Genomic DNA, 19,620 nt, shown 5'->3' with positions numbered 1-19,620 from the left:
GTGAGATGATCGTAAACAGGACTGAGACCATGTTTCCAGCCATTTTAAAGGAGTTCTTTGGTGATGGTGTCATACTGGTAGATGATCACAAGTCATCACGTTTGAATTTTAAGAACAGAAATTTATCTAGAATTTTTGATATTTGCATATAATTCTGATCTGCTAAAAATTGCTTTCTTCCTCCATGTATTAAATGCATTCTGCAAGGTGCTCAGTGGTTTAAATTCCATAACTCCATGTGCCTCTAAATTACTGAATATAACATCTATCCAGCTACCTTTGCCACCACAAGAATGAAGGACTCTTGTGAGGTCCTTCCATATCCATCACTGTGGAGCTCCTCACCCACAAACAGCAGAAGACACTAATGGTCACACTCTGTGTTTATTATTCTGCAGCTGCAGAGTTGTTCCTGTTGCTGAAAGTGTGGGGTAACCTGTAGTAATAACTTTCAGTCACCTTCTCTCAAAGATACTGAGCCAGATTACAGAAATTCAGGTTGTGTATAAGACAGTTGCTTTTAGCAGAAAATGGCTGTGAGATATCACAGGGATACAGAAGCCCTCTGTGAGTGAGTCATCCATAAGGTCATAACGCATTTTGTATTCTTCTGGTTTTTTCTCCCACCCAACCAGTCTCCAGTCTCTTTTCCCATATATGTGCTTCAGGTGTGCCCAAGTTTAATCAACATGTTAGGATTCAACTGCTGCACCTATTTATCTGTAGGAGCAGTATATATACAACATAGGACATACTGGGCTTGAGGACATGGATAAACAGGGAAAAAAAAAAAGCAGAAAGCATGTTCAAAACTAGACAAAAAGAAGCACTTCTTCATTTCATGCAATAGATATTTAAGATGCATATCTAACTGGGCTCTTGCTCTAGCCCAGGTTGGATCTTATTTTTCTTTATAGTTCTAATATTAGTTGAATTTTTATTTCTTTTTCAGCTTTATCACAATAGTTAAGAATACAGTTTATTTTTTCCTATGGCACGGAAAAAAAAAAGAAACAGGAGCTTTAATCTTGTTTTATATGATGTTTAAAATCTGAATTGCTTTTTGTTTCAGAAATCTCTGCCTATTTTGGTACTGGCACTTCTGTGACTTACAACTTTCAGGAATACTACACTTTAACTAAAAATTCCACTTCTCATGCGTCTTCTTTCTATGCTGACATGACATTGAACAGGGAAGAAATTATATTTGCCTTCCGAACAACGCAGACACCAAGCTTACTGCTTTATGTCAGCTCCTTCTACAAGGAATATCTCTCAGTCATTCTCACCAGAAATGGTAAGAGTTCAGATAGGCCGTCTGGACAGACTAATGAATAGCTGCCAACTCTGATTCAATCTGATTCCCAGACCTGAATCATGAACTATGCATTGCCCTGTTGTTGCTTTAAATGGTATATTTATTTTTCAGCTGCACCAAGTAATGCTTTCCACACGAAAAACATTCCTCCTACTGTAATTTCAACTTTTACTACTGTGTTTTTTGGTTTTTTTGTTTGTTTTTTTTGTCATCTTGGTAAGAATACTAATTTCTGGAAATCCTTTAGAAATACATTAAATTCAAATTAATTTAAAAAAAAAATCAAAATTAAACTCAAAATTTATCTGATCTGTCTGCTATTCATGCAGCTTATTAATTGCCATCCTCATGGTAAATAATGAAATAAACTACTTTCTGAAAGCGCATTATCCATTTTCAAAATTAATGACAGGTCATTTAATTAAACTGATTTCAAAAGCTACTTATATACCTGTGAGTATACATATATATACTTGTGAAAATATACATAACTTCACTGATGTTTCCATTTAAGCTGAACATTAAATGTTGGATCTTTCTTTTTAACTCTTTCTTCTGCACCTAGATTTTTTTTTAAAAAAACCCCACAGACTGAGTTGAATGTTTGGGTTTATCAAAGACTCTTTGCAGTCAAAGTGATTCTGTGCTCAAATAGTGTTCTGTGCTTTAATGGGTACAGATTTTGATATAGAATAAATGTAGTATCTTCCCCATTATGTGAGGTGGAATTCATTTTCCTCATGATTGGCATGGATCTGGCCTGGGCCTTGCTTTTCAAAGGATGAGTAGAAAGTGTAGTCCATCTACAGCTAGTAGGGAATCTCTGACAGGGAAACCACTCTGCTTCTGTTCTGCTGTGAAAGAGTTTCCATCTTATATATGTACAGATACAGACAGTAAGCCAGGAGTTGACAACAGGAAATGGAAAATGACCTAGAAATTATTAACTGCATCCCACTGAACTGTCATCTGGTCAGAGGTTTACAGATCTGGACAGTGCAAGCATCATTCAAGAACAGTACTTCTAATATACTGAGGGTTTTTTTTTGGATAAGGCACATTTATATGAGCTGCAGACCAAGTTTTTCTCAGCTGAATTTTAAAAGTACTTACTAAAATTTCTGCACAAATTCTCTCTTTGCCACTGCGTCCTACTTCCAACTTTGCTGTTACTTTTCCTGTTGCCTTCTTTAATTTCTCATTTATGTAAATTTCTTGGAGTTAATTCCTTAAATAAATCAAACTTTTTTTTTTTGCTCTTCAAATAGAGCTGTGAAGCAGGAGTCATTGTGTATGATCTACACTACCTTTTGTGTATGTATCGTACTATACTTTTTGCTCTATTCATTACTGCAGGAAGTTTACAGATCATTTACAAGCTAGATAGCCATCAAGAACCTGACATCTTCAGCATCAATATCAAAAGCCTGGCCAATGGACAACTGCAACACATGAAGATTAACAGAGAGGAGGAAATGCTCTTTGTAGAGGTAATTCAGTGAGACAAAAAAAAAAAGAAAAGTAGATTATAATTAAAAAGTACAAGATTCAAAGCAAAATAAAATAGTTTTAGGCAATTATCCTCAAATAAATTGTGTTTTAATATGTCAACTAAAAAAAAAGAAAGATTAGCAGACTCATGATGCACATTGAAAGTCTACGTTAGACAATCTCTTTGGTGTTAATCTTGTCTATTTCAAAAGGTTAACATCTCCTTGTAATTTTATATGAAAATTCAATTGTTTTACAGCAAAATTTTCACGATTAGTGAAATGCGTATGACTGCTGTCACTTGTTCTGGATCTTGCATTTTTGGGGTTTTTTTTTGTTTCAAATTATGTAACAAACTGCAGTTCGAATATATTGCCATCAACATCAACACAATAATTTAAGCCTACTTGTCTAATTTTATTCAGTTCCTTTTACATTGAAAGGATATGAATATTAAGGAAAAATATTTTTGTTATTTTTTTGTGGAATTGTCATGATAAAATAAAAATATTTTATTTGCTAATAGTAGATACTAGCATGTAAATGAAAACTAAAATTAAAATTTAAATTTTAAAAAACTGGATGTTACAAGTATATATTTTGAGGTTAGTGACAACTTTGCTTAATCATGCATTAATATAAGTCTTTAAGGCAAATAGTTCTAGAGGTAGCGTGGGAGGCAGAGCATTTACAGTATAGTACTTGCTTTTTATGAACTAAGTGTTGAGTGCCTTTTTCAATGAAAAGAGCCTTTTTCTTGTTTTTGAAGGTTTGCATTTGTATTAATCTTACAGATGAAAAAGAAGGAATTAGCCAAAACAATAACATAAATAAAGGCTTATTAAGTGAAATGCTTAAGAAGTATCACAGCTATAATGAGTGATCTGACAAAGCTGATCTTCTGTTTCCTGATTAGTTTTATGCTATAAGTAACAAACATTTCCCTCAACTCCTTTTATTTTCAACCATAATCTTATCTGGTTTTTTTGCAACTTTGACTAATATCTCTTCCGTTATTCTACTGCACCATTCTGCAGGTTAACGAGAATGAAAGAATGAAGTTTATTCTGTCTTCAGGCACAGAATTCAATGCAATCAAGTCTCTCACACTTGGCAAGATTTTAGGTAAGTGGAATTCCACATGGTTTTCTAAAACATAGATCAAAATGTTATCATAGCACATAAAAAACAATAACCCTAATCTCATTGAAAGACAATTTTGTATTGGGTTTAATTAGACACTGAGTCATAACCAAAGAGAAACTTCAGTCTTGTTGAAATACAAACATAATAATGGGTGAGTACTTCCTAAAAAACGATCAAGTGGGTTCCATTAAAAATTAGTTCACACTTCTCTCTCTTATTTTGCAACCAAACGTTATAGAGCACCACTTTTTTTTTCCTCTCGGGGAAAAAAAAAGTCACTATGAATTAATACACAAGGACTATAGAACACTATTAATAATGTACTGCATTTGAAAAACTTTCTGTGATTAGATTTTTATGTAAAAAGTTAGGGATAAGGTAATATAAGCAAAACATTTTTTGAGTTACTTTTTAAAAACCAGTTAAGCTATGACAAAATAACTTGTTTAGCGATGATTTGTCAAAAGCTGTTTCTCTGTAGTAGGGATCGTCTACCTATAAATGTATACCTATTACAGTTTTGTCAATTTTGTTAAAATAGAATACCCTGAACTAAAATTTGCAAGGTCTTATTATTTTCATATTTATCACATTGGGAAAACTCAACAATAGAGGAAGAGATGGTGCTACTAAAAAGTTAAAGGATATTTCCCTTTCTCCTAAAGTAATTTAAAGTCTGTGTTGATACAATCCCATATCAAGTACAGGTCCATTAGTGCATTCTTTCTCTAATAGCACTTTTTGTAACAAGCATCTGAAAACAGAGCTGTTACAGTTTGTGATACACAGTAAGGCTACACTGAACTTTTCACTATTTTGTGGTTAGATTGATTACGCCACTGGGTGGGAGGCACTCTCTCCTCCAGTTTCTGTCTGCATTCAAATAATGTACATCCAAACCAAAATTTGTATGAAACTAGTTTTCTATTCTATTCTGAGTAAAAATTGCAGTTTAACTCTTTCTGTTACACATTTGTGTGCATGCACACACACACACATAGACACAAAAACCAGTTCCAAATATACCCTCTCGTATATGTAATCTCAGCTAGAAAAAAGGACTTAATGAAGTCTTCAGTTCAATTTCACAACAGAGAAACATAATTAGGATGCTTTATGACCTATAATTGTTTAGGAAAGTAGATATGCAAATGAGTTAATTGAGAGAGATTTGAATGTGATATTTCAAGTGGAATTAATTTAATAGGCTGATGTGTAAGATCCTAGAATCATAGAATTGTTTGAGTTGGAAGGGACTTTAAAAGGTCACCTAGTTCCAATCCTTGTGCCCTAGGCAGGGACATTTTTCACTAGATCAGATTGGTCAAAGACCCATGTAACCTGACCTTGAACACTTCCAAGGATGGGGCATCCACATCTTCTTGGGACAAACAGTTCCAATGTCTCACTATGCTCATCATAAAATAAATTAAAAAAATAATAATAATCCTTATGTCTAACCTAAATCTACCCTCTTTCAATTTAAAACTATTACCCCTTGCCCTGTCGTACAGACCTGCATAAAAAAATCGCTCCATATTTCTTCAAAGCTGCCTTTATATATTGAAAGGCTGCAACAAAGTCCCCCCAGAGCCTTCTCTTCTCCACATTGAACAAACCCAGCTCTCTCAGACTTTCCTCAGAGTACAGGTGTTCCAGCTCTCTGACCACATTTGTGGCCCTCCTTTAGACCTGTTCTAAACAGGTTCATGCCTGTTGTTTGCTGAAAACCCCAGAGCTGGATGCAGTACTCCAGGTGGGGTGTCATGAGAGCAGAGTAAAGGGAAAGAATCACCTCCCTCGACATACTGGCCACACTTCTTTTTTTAAAGTCCAGGATATGACTTACTTTCTGGGCTGCAAGCACACATTGCCAGCTCATATCCAATTTTTCATCCACCGGTATCCCCAAGTCCTTCTCTGCAGGACTGCTTTCAATTCATTCAATCCTCAGTCTGTATTGATATTGGAGATTACTCCAACCCATGTGCAGGACCTTGCACTTGGCCTTGTTGGACTTAACGAGCTTCACATTGCCCTCAAGCCCATCAAGGTCCCTTTGGATGACATCCCTTCCCTTTAGTGAATCAACTGCACCACTCAGCTTATTGTCACCCACAAACTTGCTGAGGATGAGCTCAATCCTACTGTCCATGTCATTAATAAAGACATTGAGCAGTAGCAGTCCCAGTGTGGATGCCTGAGGGACATCATTTGTCACTGATCTCCGTTTAGAAATTGAGCTGTTGCATGCAACTATTTGGATAAGACCATCCACCCAATTCCTTATCCATCAAATGGATAGCTGTGGTTTTCAGTTATGAGAGTGTTATCTAGAATAGGTGGAAGGATAATTTTGAGTCTATAAAATTCATAGAGTGATAAGCTCTCTACCCTGATCATCAGAAGAGCTGACTTCGGCCTCTTCAGAGATCTGGGCAAAATGCCATGGGAAAAAAGCCCTGGAGGGAAAAGGAGACCAGGAAAGTTGGTTGATAGTCAAGAACCACCTCCTCCAAGCTTGGGAGTGATACATCCCAACAAAGAAGAAATAAGGCAAAAACACCAGATGGCTTGTCTGGATGAACAAGAAGCTCCTGGACCAACTGAAAGAGAAAAAGGAAGCTTACAGAGGGCAGAAGCAAGGGGAAGAAGCCCGGGGAGACTACAGAGAGATTGTCCAAACAGTAAGGGATCAGATAAGGAAGGCTAAAGCTCTGACGTACTTAAATCTGACCAGTGATGTCAAGGGCAACAAGAAAAGCTTCTTTAGGTATATCGAGCATAAAAGGAGGACCAGGTAGAATGCAGGCCTTCTCTGGAAGGAAACAAGAGACATGGTTACTTGAGACATGGAGAAGGCTGAGGCACTTAATGACCTTTTTGCCTCAGTCTTCACTGGCGAGAGCTCTAGCCACATTGCCCAAGTCACGGAAGGTGAAAGCAGAGACTGGGAGAAAGAAGAACTGCCCTCTGTAGTAGAAGAGCAGGTTTGAGACCATCTAAGGAACCTGAAGGTGCACAAGTCCACGTGACCCGATGAGATGCATCAGCAGGTCCTGATGGCACTGGCGGATCATAGAATCATAGAATCATAGAATGGTTAGGGTTGGAAGGGACCTTCAAAGGTCATCTAGTCCAACCCCCCTGCAAGGAGCAGGGACATCCCTTACTAGACCAGGTTGCTCAGAGCCCCATCCAGCTTGGCCTTTGTCCTGGTTTTGGCAGGGATGGAGTTAATTTTTCCTCTCAGTAGCTGGTATGTTTTGGATTTTGTGTGTGAAGAATGTTCATAAACACCCTGATGATACCAGTTGTTGTGAATGAGACCAAGGACACCGTCCTGCTTTCCAAGTCTCGCTAATTTGCAGATGCAGGAAGCTGGGAGAAAGACAGACAGCATAATTGATCCAAACTGGCCAAAGAGAGTATTCCATGCCATAAACGTCATGCTCAGTATATAAGTGGGGGCAGGCGAGGGTGGGTATCTGCCTTCCTGGCATCCATCCTTCCTGCTTGTTTTTGCTGGCATCGTTCCCCCTACCTTGCTGGCTCCCTTTTGCTCCTTTGCTTGCTGCTCGGTTTTGTTTCCGTGATCGCTGCTCGGGACGGGCTGTATCGGTCATTGGGACATCGGGTGGTGAGAAAACACATATTGTTCACTTTGTATATTTTTGATATCCTTATATTCTGTTATTATTGTAGTTTTCCCTTTTATTTTAGTAAATTGTCTTCATCTCAACCCACGAGTTCTCCTTCGTTCCCAATTCTCTCCCCCATCCCCCTGGCAGGGGGAGAGTGAGCGAGAAACTGTGTGGTGATTTGGGCTAAACCATCACAGCCTTGAACATTTCCAGGGATGGGGCCTCCACCACCTCTCTAGGCAACCTGTTCCAGTGTTCTATAACTTGCATTATAAAAAAGTTTTTCCTAATTTCCAATCTAAATCTACCCCCCACTATTTTAAAACCATTACTCCTTGTCTTATTGCAACAGGCCCTACTAAACAGCCTCTCCCCATCTTTCTTGTAGGCCCCCTTGAGGTACTGGAAGACTGCTATCAGGTCTCCCCAGAGCCTCCTCTTCTCCAGGCTGAACAGCCCCAACTCTCAGCCTGTCCTCATAGGAGAGGTGCTCCAGTCCTTTTATTGTCTTTCTTGCCCTCCTCTGGACCTTCTCCAACTGGCCCATGTCCTTCTTGTGTTGGGGGCTCCAGAACTGGACACAGTACTCCAGGTGGGGTCTCACCAGGGCAGAGTAAGGGGGAGAATCACCTCCCTCAACCTGCTGGCCACGCTCCTCTTGATGAAACCCAGGATGCAGTTGGCCGCCTGGGCTATAAGGGCGCATTGCCGGCTCATGTTAAGCTTCTCGTCCACCAGCACTCCCAGGTCCTTCTCCTCAGGGCTGCTCTCAATCCATTCCCCGCCCAGCCTGTATTTGTGCCTGGGATTGCCATGACCCAGGTGCAGGACCTTGCACTTGGCCTGGTTGAACTTCATGAGGTTGGCACGGACCCACCTCTCCAGCCTGTCAAGGTCCCTCTGGATGGCTTCCCTCCCCTCCAGCGTGTCAACGGCACCACACAACTTGGTGTCGTTGGCGAACTTGCTGAGGGTGCACTCTGTCCCACTGTCCATGTCGCCAACAAAGATGTTGAACAGGGTCGGGCCCAGCACGGACCCCTGAGGGACGCCACTCGTGACCTGTCTCCACATGGACATTGAGCGGTTAACTATCACTCTCTGAGTGCGGCCATCCAGCCAACTCCTTATCCACCGAGTGGTCCATCCATCAAAACCATGTCTCTCTAGTTTAGAGAGAAGGATGTCATGTGGGACAGTGTCAAAAGCTTTGCACAGGTCCAGGTAGATGATGTCTGTTGCTCGTCCCTTGTCCACCGATGCTGTCACCCCATCATAGAAGGCCACCAAATTGGTCAAGCACGATCTGCCCTTGGTGAAGCCATGTTGGCTGTCACCAACCACCTCCTTGCTCTCCATGTGCCTTAGCATGGTGTCCAGGAGAATCTTTTTAAGAAGGTTTGGAGAAACCTTTAATATAAGTTTGTCAGTGTTAAATATACATTTTTATGCAGCTCCCACCATTTAAAGTACATATAATTGTACTCCAGCAAATTTATTTGAAACACTTTCAAAAATATTTTTTTTCATCAGATTTTTAATTTAGTCAGCCAAGCTTACCAAGGCTTACTTCCAATAAAGAAGCTTTTCAGGATAACTATTTGAAGAAAGAGAGTTTCCACAGTCTTGCAATCTTGGACAAAATATTTAAATATTTAAATAATCAGTATTCAGTGACTTAATGGAGATACTTTAATTTGATGAAATAATTCTGTTGGCAAAATATTTGCCTTCTAATATTTTATTTGAAAGTTTTTTTCTACTCAGTCTCAGCAATGTGGCAAATGACAGTTCCACCCACTTGTGACTACTGATTGCTGGATTTGTATTGTTGAAGAACCAGGAATAGTCTCAATGACAGAACGATCTACTTCTTCCTGTTAATCAAGCTGCTTTCTTCATTGGTGGTTTTTTTCAACAGTAAACTATTAAAACAAATAACAAATTCAGGAAAAGGGGCCTAGACTGTTTTGGAGTGTTTTTAAATGGTATACTTTTAGTCACAAAAATCAGAAAAATATTGTTTAATGACATATTTTTCAGTAATTTATCTCTTCCTGGTCACTTCAATCCGAATAATAAGTAAACTACAATAAAATAATGTTGTATTTCTTCATATTAAAAAAAAAAAAAAGCAATAGCATAGTGGCATTTGTGTGGTGAAATATTAACGACAGGGAAAAACAACCAACCAACCAACCAACCATATGTGATTAAACTGAAATCAGTGTGTGTATAGATGTAATTAGTTTTAATTGTAATAAGCACTTTTAATGCAAAAAGCGTGGACATAATAAAATTTTCATACCAACACAGGCTTGTTGCACAAATGTGAGATTTTGTGGCAGTCCATTCCAAGTACATTGTTAGTACCTCCAGCTGATAATTTAACTGTGAAAGCCAAATATGCATGATTTTTTTTCTAGAATAGAAATAGAATCATATAATATCTTGAGTTGGAAGGGACCTATAAGGATCATTGAGTCCAACTCCCTGCTTCTCACACTAAACCATATGTCTAAGAGGCTCATCCAGATGCTCCTTGAACTCTGACAGGCTTGATGCCATGACCACTTCCCTGGGGAACCTGTTCCAGTGAACAACCACTCTCTCAGTGAAGAACCTTTCCCTAACATCCAAGCTGAACTGATGCAGCTTCATTCCATTTCCTTATGTCCTATTGCTGATTGTCAGAGACAGGAGATCAGCCCTTGCCCCTCTGCTGCCCTCTTGAGGAAGGTGGAAACTGTGATGAGGTCTCAGCCGTCTCTTCTCCAAGCTCAACAAACTAAGTGACCTCAACCACTCCTCCTAAGTCTTGCCCTGGAGACCTTTCACTATCTTGGTCGCCCTCTCCTGGATATACTCTAACAGTTTGATGTCCTTCTATATTGAGTCACCCCACAAGTGCACACAGTACTCAAGGTGGGGCTACATCAGCACAGCATAGAGAGGGACACTCACATCCCTTGACCAGCTAGCTATGCTGTGCTTGATGTACCCTACAATGCGGTTGGCTCTTTTGGCTGCCAAGGTACTCATATTCAACTTGATATCAACCCAGACTCCCAGATCTCTTTCCACAGGGTTGCTTTCCAGCCTCTCATTCCGCAATTTGTATGTATAACTCGGATTACCCTATCCCAAATGGAGAATCTGGCACTTGCTCTTGTTAAACTTCATACAGTTGGTGATTGTCCAGCTCTCTAGTCTATCCAGATCTCGCTGCAAGGCCACTCTACCCTTAAGGGAGTCCACAGCTCCTCCTAATTTAGTATCGTCAGCAAACTTACTTAACGTACCTTCAACTCCTGCATCCAGATCATTTGTAAAAACATTAAAGAGCATTGGCCCTAAAACTGAAGCCTGGATAACCCCATTGATGACTGCCAGCCTGATGCAGTCCGATGTACTGTAACTCTTAGAGCCTGATCTATCAGACAGCAGTTCACCCAATGTGTTATGGACTTGTCTAATTTTCAGACAAAATAAGATTGTACAGTAACGTGTAAAATTTTGAAATCTTTGACATCATAAAAGCAGAAAGGTCAAAGCTAGTCTTTTGACTACACAGTTCTTATCTTAAAATATTCTGCTAGGAGTTCTATGTCTGCAGAATTCAATATTACTTCACAGAGAAAAGATAGTAGAAGCAGAATTCAAGAAACAGGGTTCTAGAATTTGTGTTTTGCTTTAGCTTTTTTTTTTAAGATAGCAATGTAGATGGAGTAATTTTGTCTTTCTTTGCTGAAAAAAAATTAGAGTAGAGCTAGCAAATGAATTGTTATAAAGATGCTTAAGGATGCACAACTGCAGTTTGCTATAAAATACAGTTTCTGATAAAAAGACTTGCGTGTGTGTGATTTTCAGTCAGTTAAATCTGACTTAAGCACTAAAGTGGAGAAAGGTTATCACTTTTACCAGCAAGATTGCTTGATCTGATAAAAGGTTTTATTTTATGCCAATAATATTTTTAATTAGTAAGTCAAGTGAACTCTAAGGATTGTAAATATCTCATTTCCTTTCATATTATACACATATGATGTTTACTAAATGCTTTGTATAGGAAACTAGAAAATAATAGAAAATGCTTAACTCCTGAGGTTTTTGATTCTTGGAGATATATATTTTTATCACAAGAGGTTTTGGGCATTTGTAGAATCACATCTCATGTTAGTCTTTTTCTTAAGACATCCAGATCTAGCAGATCAGAGGCAATAATCAGAAGCAGTGTATGCTACAGAGAGAACAGAAACAGCTAAACATCCAACATTTTATGTAATCCCTCAGTGTAGGTGAGCAGACTCCACTGACATCCACATAGCTAATGATATAACTTCATTGCAGATGAGGAAAATGCTGCTATGCTATTTTGCAAACATACATTCTATCAAAACACATTAGCTTGTTTTTCACTATTAACCTAATTGTATTGAGAAGTGCATTGTTCATTGATACTTAAAATTGTTATGGTAGCCATTTTAAAGATCACAAGTTCATTCATGGGTTCTAGGATGTTGGGGGTGGAAATGAATTAGATTAAATTCCCATTTTATTTGCACAAAACTTGAAAACTTACTTGCCTTAAGAGTCCTCTTTGAAAAACTAGTACTTTCAGAGTTTTTGCTTAAATTAGAACTGTCAGACTAAATAAAATGTGTTCCATAGCCGAAGTAGTGCATTAGTGAGCATGAGCTGGTGAATAAATAGAGAGCTCTGACAGGGTACATGTGTTCAGAAAGGCAGCTCAAGAGAATCAGAGAGGGTTTTTTTTTTTTCTTCTTTTATTTTTCTTAATTTTTTTTTTAGCAGGGAGAATAATGGTATGTTTAAAATGTGTACTAAATTGGAGCAACATTAATTTTTTAGAATTTCACAGAAAATATAATGATGAATTTCCAGGATCTGCAGTCTTCAGAGAGTTTTTGTTTTGTTAGACATGATGCTGTTGGAATGGAGTAGATACATCAATCTGTGGAAATAATATGATCCAAAAATGTATATATTTATGAGAAGAAATCTAATAAAATGTGTATTTTTCATGAATACATGCTTTATTCTTATCTTTTTGCCAAATGAAGAACTGTTGCATTTTAATTTAAATATTTTAGTTACATTTGGATTTTTTTGCTTTGGAACTTACTATAGTAAGTTGAAAGCATTTCCCTCAGCAGAAAAGGAACAGCCATCTGTAAAAAAAAAAAAAAAGGTTGAATATATCTGACTGTCTTTTCGTTAAAGTCAGACAAGAAAGGATTCAGTGAATCTACATATGTTGCTGTAACTCAAACATACTCAGAGGAACACAGGTTAATTATTCATTTATTCTTCTGTCACTTTATTTTGTACATTTGCACTATGATTAATTGTGTTCTGTTCCTTTTGATTAACAGAAAACAGCGATGTAGATGAGGAGACTATGAAGGCAAACTCTCAGGGGTTTATTGGGTGTCTCTCTTCAGTGCAGTTCAACCATATTGCTCCTTTGAAGGCTGCACTGCACCACAGCAGCTCAGCGCCCGTCATTGTAAAGGGACGCTTCACTGAATCCAACTGTGGTACTTTAACTGGAGCTGACTCAACATCAAGTGAAACAACACATTCATTTGCAGGTAGCATATAGTTCTCACTTGTTCTGGTCTCTGAATCAAAATCTAAACAGCATGCTCATGATCTGAATCACAACTGTTTTGTTTTTGTTTTTTTTTCCCCATGTGGATTAACATCTCGGGAGTAGTTTGAAAAATAATTCTTATCTATGTGCACTTACTTCCTTTTCTCTAGTATTTCTCTTTTCCTCTGAATGTTTACATTTTAATCTTTATCTCTGCAAAGTATCATCTACATTACTGTTCATTGCATGCTTACAAACCCAAACTGCTGCCACTGTACCACACTGTACATGAGCTGTAACCATGTGAGAATTTTTTGAAAACTCTTCTTCTATTTGTCTTTAATATTCCTTTTTTTTTTCTGCTGCAGATCACTCTGGACCAACAGATGAGGGAGAGCCCTTAGCTAATGCAATCAGAAGTGACTCTGCAATTATTGGAGGTAATAGGGACTATAACAACTCCACAGGAGCCTTTTCTTTTTCTAATAACTGTGAGTCTTTCAATGTTGAAGTGAAGTCAGTGTTAGATATGTGTGCATAAGGAAACTAGTAAAAAGGCTTAATTTTATTACAAGTGGTAGACAGACAAAAATCAAGTGTTGTTTTAAAATGCAATCAATAGTTCTCATATTTTCTCATTGCGTCAATTTATGCCATCAGTATTTCTATACATTTGGACATTCTGCTGAAACATAAGATACTAAGAACAGGTCTCCAATCTGCCTAATGCTAGTGTGACTTTAAAAACGACTTGGATATATTGTGACAAATATCATACGTTTCAGAAAGAACAATCTTTACTCCTTTACTATGCCAAAAATTACATTTTGCTACACAGTCAAGTTCATAATTTTCTTTAACTAATCTGAGCAACACATCTTTTTCTTGAGAGAATGGGGTCTAACACTACTTGAATCAATCCTTTGACAGACTGAGGCAAGCTTCATTCTGGTTCTGCATATAGAATACAATGTACCCTTGGACAAACTATCACTTACATTGAGTAACAGCTTAAAAATAAAATGAATGTTAAAATAATAATAATTAATAATAATTACTTTTGGTTTGAAATACCATTTCTCCTCCATCTTCTTACTGTTTCTTTTGGCCATTTTTATCTGCTCAAATAGAACTAAAAAGGATGATCCACAAACATTTTTCAAAACAGAAGTTTTGAGAGAGGAATAGAGGAAGAAGCATGTGTAATTGCTCATAAAGTGAATATGATGATAGTCCCTTTACTTTTTATGCCTAGCAGAGCAAATATGATATAAAGCTTAGGACAGATGTCTTGTGCTTAAAGTACAGGACTGATAATCAGGGTATGCAGGTTCCATTACTCTGTCTTTCTGACTGATCATCCTTGAGCCAAGGTCCATCTCTATTGTAGTGGGGAAGCCTACCAGTTCTTTCTCTATAGAAGGAGTGAAGAGTACTCAAGTGAGCCTTAATAGGCAGAGTTTGCAGTTGGGGGCCCTCAGGAGGATTTCAACTCCTGTCACTGGTATTGGGGCAAGTGTATGGCTATGACAGCTTTTTCTTTCAAGGAATAGTATTGTCTCTTGTGTCAGTCTTCCCCGGTGAGAATTTCTGGTGGTATTTCTTCTCTTGGGAGGAGATGAGGGAAAGAAACTTGTTTTCACTCATGAAGATGGTATTTTTACAGTATAATTCACTGTTTCAATTTCCATTTGTTACTTCAACTGAAAGAGGGCAAGGGAAGGGAAAGGTCATACCCTCCATCTTTTAAATTCTGAATAGTTTTCCTTTCTAAGTGTTTTCAAAGCCTCAGCAGATGGATTACATGGTGGATATTTAGCAGAATAAAGATGCCAAGGCTTCTCATTGAGGATAAAAGCATTTAGGCCTATGGAAGGTAAAGTTAAGAACCGGCAGTCACTTCTGTGTCTGCCATTTAAATAATGGTACCTGTTATATAGTCAGTGACTGCCAACAGCACATGGCGTGATCAGTGACATTTAGCATGGTAGTGCTAAAGATAACAAAACAAGAGGTAATAAAACCTAGAAGCTTCCTTGCTTGTGTAGTGATACTTATGTCTGTATATTTTTATATGTACAAACTGTGAATTTTACCACTGAATTCAGAGAAGTCAGAATTGTAAAATATGATTTCTGAGTTGTTCTACATGTCTAACTTTGTAAAAAATTACTTTGCTGTTTTAAAAGATAAGTATTATTTTACATAAGTATCTGAACATAAAGATCACTTTATGTACTAGGTAATTTAGTGTGGGTGGGGATTTTTAAATGTACTAACAACAAAGTCATTTTTTAACTTCAAGCTACAATAGTTACAATCTTTTAAAGATAATAATAACCTCAAAATTTGGTTGTTATTAAACACACTTAAGAATATGCATTCACAGTCTTTCTACTGCTTAAGTCTGGTTACTTAAAAGTCAAAATAAGGCAAACTGTACAATATCCAGTAAAAATGTAATGTAAGTACCTTTAAACGAGTATATCTGACAATTGTACCAATTCAGCTACCTCGGACAAGGCAAGTTTATTGACAAACCCTTAAAAGGGGCATGTACTCTGATTGTGAAACAAAGGAATGACTGTTCTATTTAATCTAAATAAGAACCAGATTTGCTCAGATTATAGAGTCTGTTCCACAGAAGGAGATGCCACATAAAAAAAAAAAAAAGTTTATATTAAGGATTGTTGCTCATATTAAAGCATGAAAAGATGACAAGTGCTGAATTTTGGGTTATCTGCTTTTATTTGCAGTGCTAAGGGACTATGTATTTTTATTTTTCTTACAGTAGTGGCCAAGTCATGCAGCAGATTGTTCCTTTATCCAGTACAGCTGAGCCACTGCATTACAACTGTTTCCTATACTATTTAGTGCTTTCTGCTTCTTGTTTGTTTCATTTTTCCTCAAATTTCTCTCCTGCCCAATCTCTGACTCATGAACTTGAGGGCATCATACCGTCATGAAAGGATTAATGAGGAAGAGAGGAGATGGGCTGGAAGTCTGTAAGGTCATGCTTATCCCTGTAGGAAGTATCTCTTTCCTTACCGTTCCTAATATTCTGCGCTAGGAGCAGCATGCCCTGGTAACAGTTCAGTAAATCCTAGTCACCTTTAAAACTAACTGCCCTTTCCATTTAATCTCTCATGTGTTAGGTATGTGGCACAAGTTACCTGATGAGTCTCCTATATAAAGCTTGTGTTCCTGTCCCTTTGCTTTCTAACCGATCAGCTAGAATACCATAATGCACGTGGCTGAGTGATGGTGATTTTACCCTACCAGATGGGGCAGTTAAAGCTGCTGGAAAAGAAAGCCAAGGTCATGTAGCCATGCAAAAACACACCTAGGATGTCAGAACAAGTGCCACAGACCTGAACAGAAGAAGTTAAACCTATATTATTTCATCCTGAACAGCAAGTGAGCCTTAATTTTAGTATTTTACTATTTTAACCAGTATCTGTTAATTACAATGATGCAGTTACAGAAATGTGAGCCCTAGCCTAGATCATGAAAACCTCTTTGTCCCATTATGGTACAGCAAAGGCAGTCAAACAGAATTGGGAATTTCTTCCATGAGGCAGAATAAACATTAGAATTTCTGTCCCCTTTAACCTGAAGATAAATGGCCATAAACACTGACCAGTTTGCACTGAAGTCCCTGTGATGAACATTACATTTTATTCTATAAATTCCTCTCATTAACTGCATTGTTTAGTCAGAACCAGTCATCTATGGTCTGAACTAATTTGTGTGAACTATCGGATATGAATAGGAATTAATTCTGTACAATCATCTTTACTGCAAAGGGTCCAAGGCTTGGACTTCGTGGTGTACAAAGGCAGAGCTGATAGAGGACCTGGTTTAGAATTCCAGTTAGGTACCTTTGTCCTCACCCCATTATGCTCTGCCTCTGCTCCCCACATTCCTCCCCAGGATCTGGAGCCGTGATAGGAAAGCTGCTTGGCAGGTGTGTCGTAGTTCAGCCCCGATCGGACCAGACTACGCAGTCTCTCTTTCACTCCCCCCACCTTCCGAGAGAACAGGGAGAGAAAATATAAGGAAAAACGGCTCAAGGTTTGAGATAAGGACAGGGAGAAATCCTTAAAGTTACCGTCACGGGCAAAACAGACTCAACTTGGGGAAAACTATTCATTTATTACTACAAACAGCAGGATAATGAGACAGAGAACAAGATAACCTCCATCCACCCCTCCCTCTTCCCAAGCTTAACATTATCTCTACTACCTTCCCCCCCCGAGCGGCACAGGGGGGAAGAGGGAATGGGGGTTGCAGTCAGTTCATCATATGTTGTTTTACGCCGCTGCTTCATGGCTGGGGGAAGAACTCCTCACATTCCTCCCCTGCTCCATTGTGGGGTCCCTCCCACGGGCCACAGTCCTTTGTGGAACTGCTCCGGCGTGGGTGATCTCTTCCACGGAGTTCAGTCTCTCCAGAACAGCTGTCCCAGCGGGCCCTCCACGGGCCACAGCTGCCTTCAGGCATCCACCTCCCCTGGTACGGGGTCCTTCATGGGCTCCAAGTGGATCTCTGCTCCTCCGTGGACCTCCATGGGCTGCAGGGGGACAACCTGCTCCACCATGGTCGTCACCACAGGCTGCAGGGGAATCTTGGCCAGGAGCCGCATTACTCCTCCCTCTGCTTCTGAACTGACCTTGGTGTCTGCAGCCGTTCCTCACAACAGGCTGGTAGATGTCTCTCAGGATCTTTTTTTACATCTTATTCACTTCTCATCTCCTCTCCACTTCTTGCAGCCGGGCTGGACCAAGTCGGGCCCAGTCGGCTGCCTGGCGAGAGGCCAGAGGGTGAGGCCTGCGCGGCCCATGAGGCCTGCGCCTCCCCCTCTGCGCCTCTGCCCCCGCTCAGCTTCTTCACATCTTCTCTCCTCTCTCTTTTTTTTTCTGTTTTCCCATTCTTAAATACGTTATCGCAGAGGCGATATCACGGGACATTCTGCTACCAATCGGCTCGGCCTTGGCCAGCAGCGGGTCCGCCCTAGGCCCGGCCGAGTCCCCTGAACAAAGGGGAGCGACTTCTAGCAGTTTCCTACAGAAGCTACCACCTTAGGCCCTCCCTCACTAAACAAAACCACGACACAGGTGAAAGCTGATGATGATACACGTGTTCCCTTCTCTCCCGATGACATGTGGTGTGAGAAAGGGTCCTGAGCATGAGTGGCTGAAGAAAGACTGAGTACTTTGTCCAGTACTGATAGGAGCTCTGGAAAAGGAAAAAGTCATAGTAGTGCCCTTTGTGCCATCCCATTGTCTGACAGGAAAGTCCCTGAAGAACAGCTCCTCAAATATGCAGTGGTTTGAGTTCCCAGCCTGGCAGAGAGCTAGGGGCTGATGGTGAAGGAGGAAACAACACCCTCTTATCTACTGTACCCTAAGGCTCCTAGTAGTATTCCATTCAGAAGTTTAAAAATTATAGTATTCTATGGGATTATTTTTTTATATATATATTAGTAGTATGCAAAATTTCAAAACAATCCCTATGAAGCTTAAGCTACAGTGCAGTTTCTGGTTTGAAAGCATCTATGGCTTCTTATTCCTCAGGCTTCCTATAACCCCCTCCATTATGTGACAGAGTAATTCTTTCTTCGTCCTAATTTCCCATGAGCTATTATTTGTCTGTCCTTTCTCTTGACTTTTTTCTCTTTTCTTCTCCTAGGTGTGATAGCAGTTGTGATATTCATCCTACTTTGCATCACTGCCATAGCCATACGCATTTATAGAAAAAAGGTCAGGTACTCAAAAAATGAGGCAAAAGGAACTGAAAATGAAGACAGTGCTGAATCTGCACTGAAAAGTGAGCTCAGCATGCAAAATACAGCCAATGAAAATCAAAAGGAATACTTCTTCTGATCAGCACTCATGATTTAATTTAATATAATAATGTGACAGTCTGACTTTCTTGCTAAGCCAGGTGCTCTCAAATGACAGAAAAAAGTTCTTGCACTCTACAGTAAATGCAATGGATTTGAGACTTGTTATACTGCATATGTTCAGTCTCAGTGATTGCTGTAGGGGGCCTCTTTAAATTACATGCATTCCTTAGCTATTATACTGTAAATGCATTTTATGTAACAGTGAATTAGATATTGTAATCAATTTCATTGTTGGTAGTTTCCGACTGTTCTGATGTGACCTTCTACAACTGAAGTATAACGTACATACTGAATATGATTTTTGAATGGGAAAACTGTTATGAAGTTATTCCCATCTTTTTATAATTTGATTTTGAAATTTTGTTCAAGGTGAAGGGTGGATTCCAATACTTTGTGTTACTAAAGAAAGTCTGCTGTGTTGCATTATAGTGAACCCTCTTACTTCCTCAAACTGAAAATGCCATTTGAACTGCTGTTGGCTGGTGTCAGCATTTGCTTG

At 39.0% G+C, this 19,620-nt stretch overlaps 1 protein-coding gene across 2 annotated transcripts in view; it reads left to right on the top strand.

Moving 5' to 3' along the window:
* Positions 1 to 19,342, top strand: part of CNTNAP4 (contactin associated protein family member 4) — a 262,043-nt gene extending 242,701 nt beyond the window's left edge. The window contains exons 19-25 of one of the 2 annotated variants that reach the window (XM_086770059.1): positions 1,073 to 1,297; positions 1,430 to 1,504; positions 2,675 to 2,808; positions 3,847 to 3,934; positions 12,993 to 13,211; positions 13,582 to 13,653; positions 18,905 to 19,342. In XM_086770059.1, the coding sequence (XP_086626185.1) occupies positions 1,073 to 1,297; positions 1,430 to 1,504; positions 2,675 to 2,808; positions 3,847 to 3,934; positions 12,993 to 13,211; positions 13,582 to 13,653; positions 18,905 to 19,098 (1,007 nt within the window). In that variant the 3' untranslated portion in view covers positions 19,099 to 19,342. The remainder of the gene's footprint in view (positions 1 to 1,072; positions 1,298 to 1,429; positions 1,505 to 2,674; positions 2,809 to 3,846; positions 3,935 to 12,992; positions 13,212 to 13,581; positions 13,654 to 18,904) is intronic. The other variant, XM_086770060.1, reaches the window with a different exon arrangement.
* The last annotated feature ends 278 nt before the right edge of the window (positions 19,343 to 19,620 follow it).

This window comes from Chlamydotis macqueenii, chromosome Z (genome assembly GCF_036417535.1).
Source record: "Chlamydotis macqueenii isolate bChlMac1 chromosome Z, bChlMac1.mat, whole genome shotgun sequence".
Classification (NCBI taxonomy): Eukaryota; Metazoa; Chordata; class Aves; order Otidiformes; family Otididae; genus Chlamydotis; species Chlamydotis macqueenii.
This window is presented reverse-complemented; position numbering and strand designations above follow the sequence as displayed.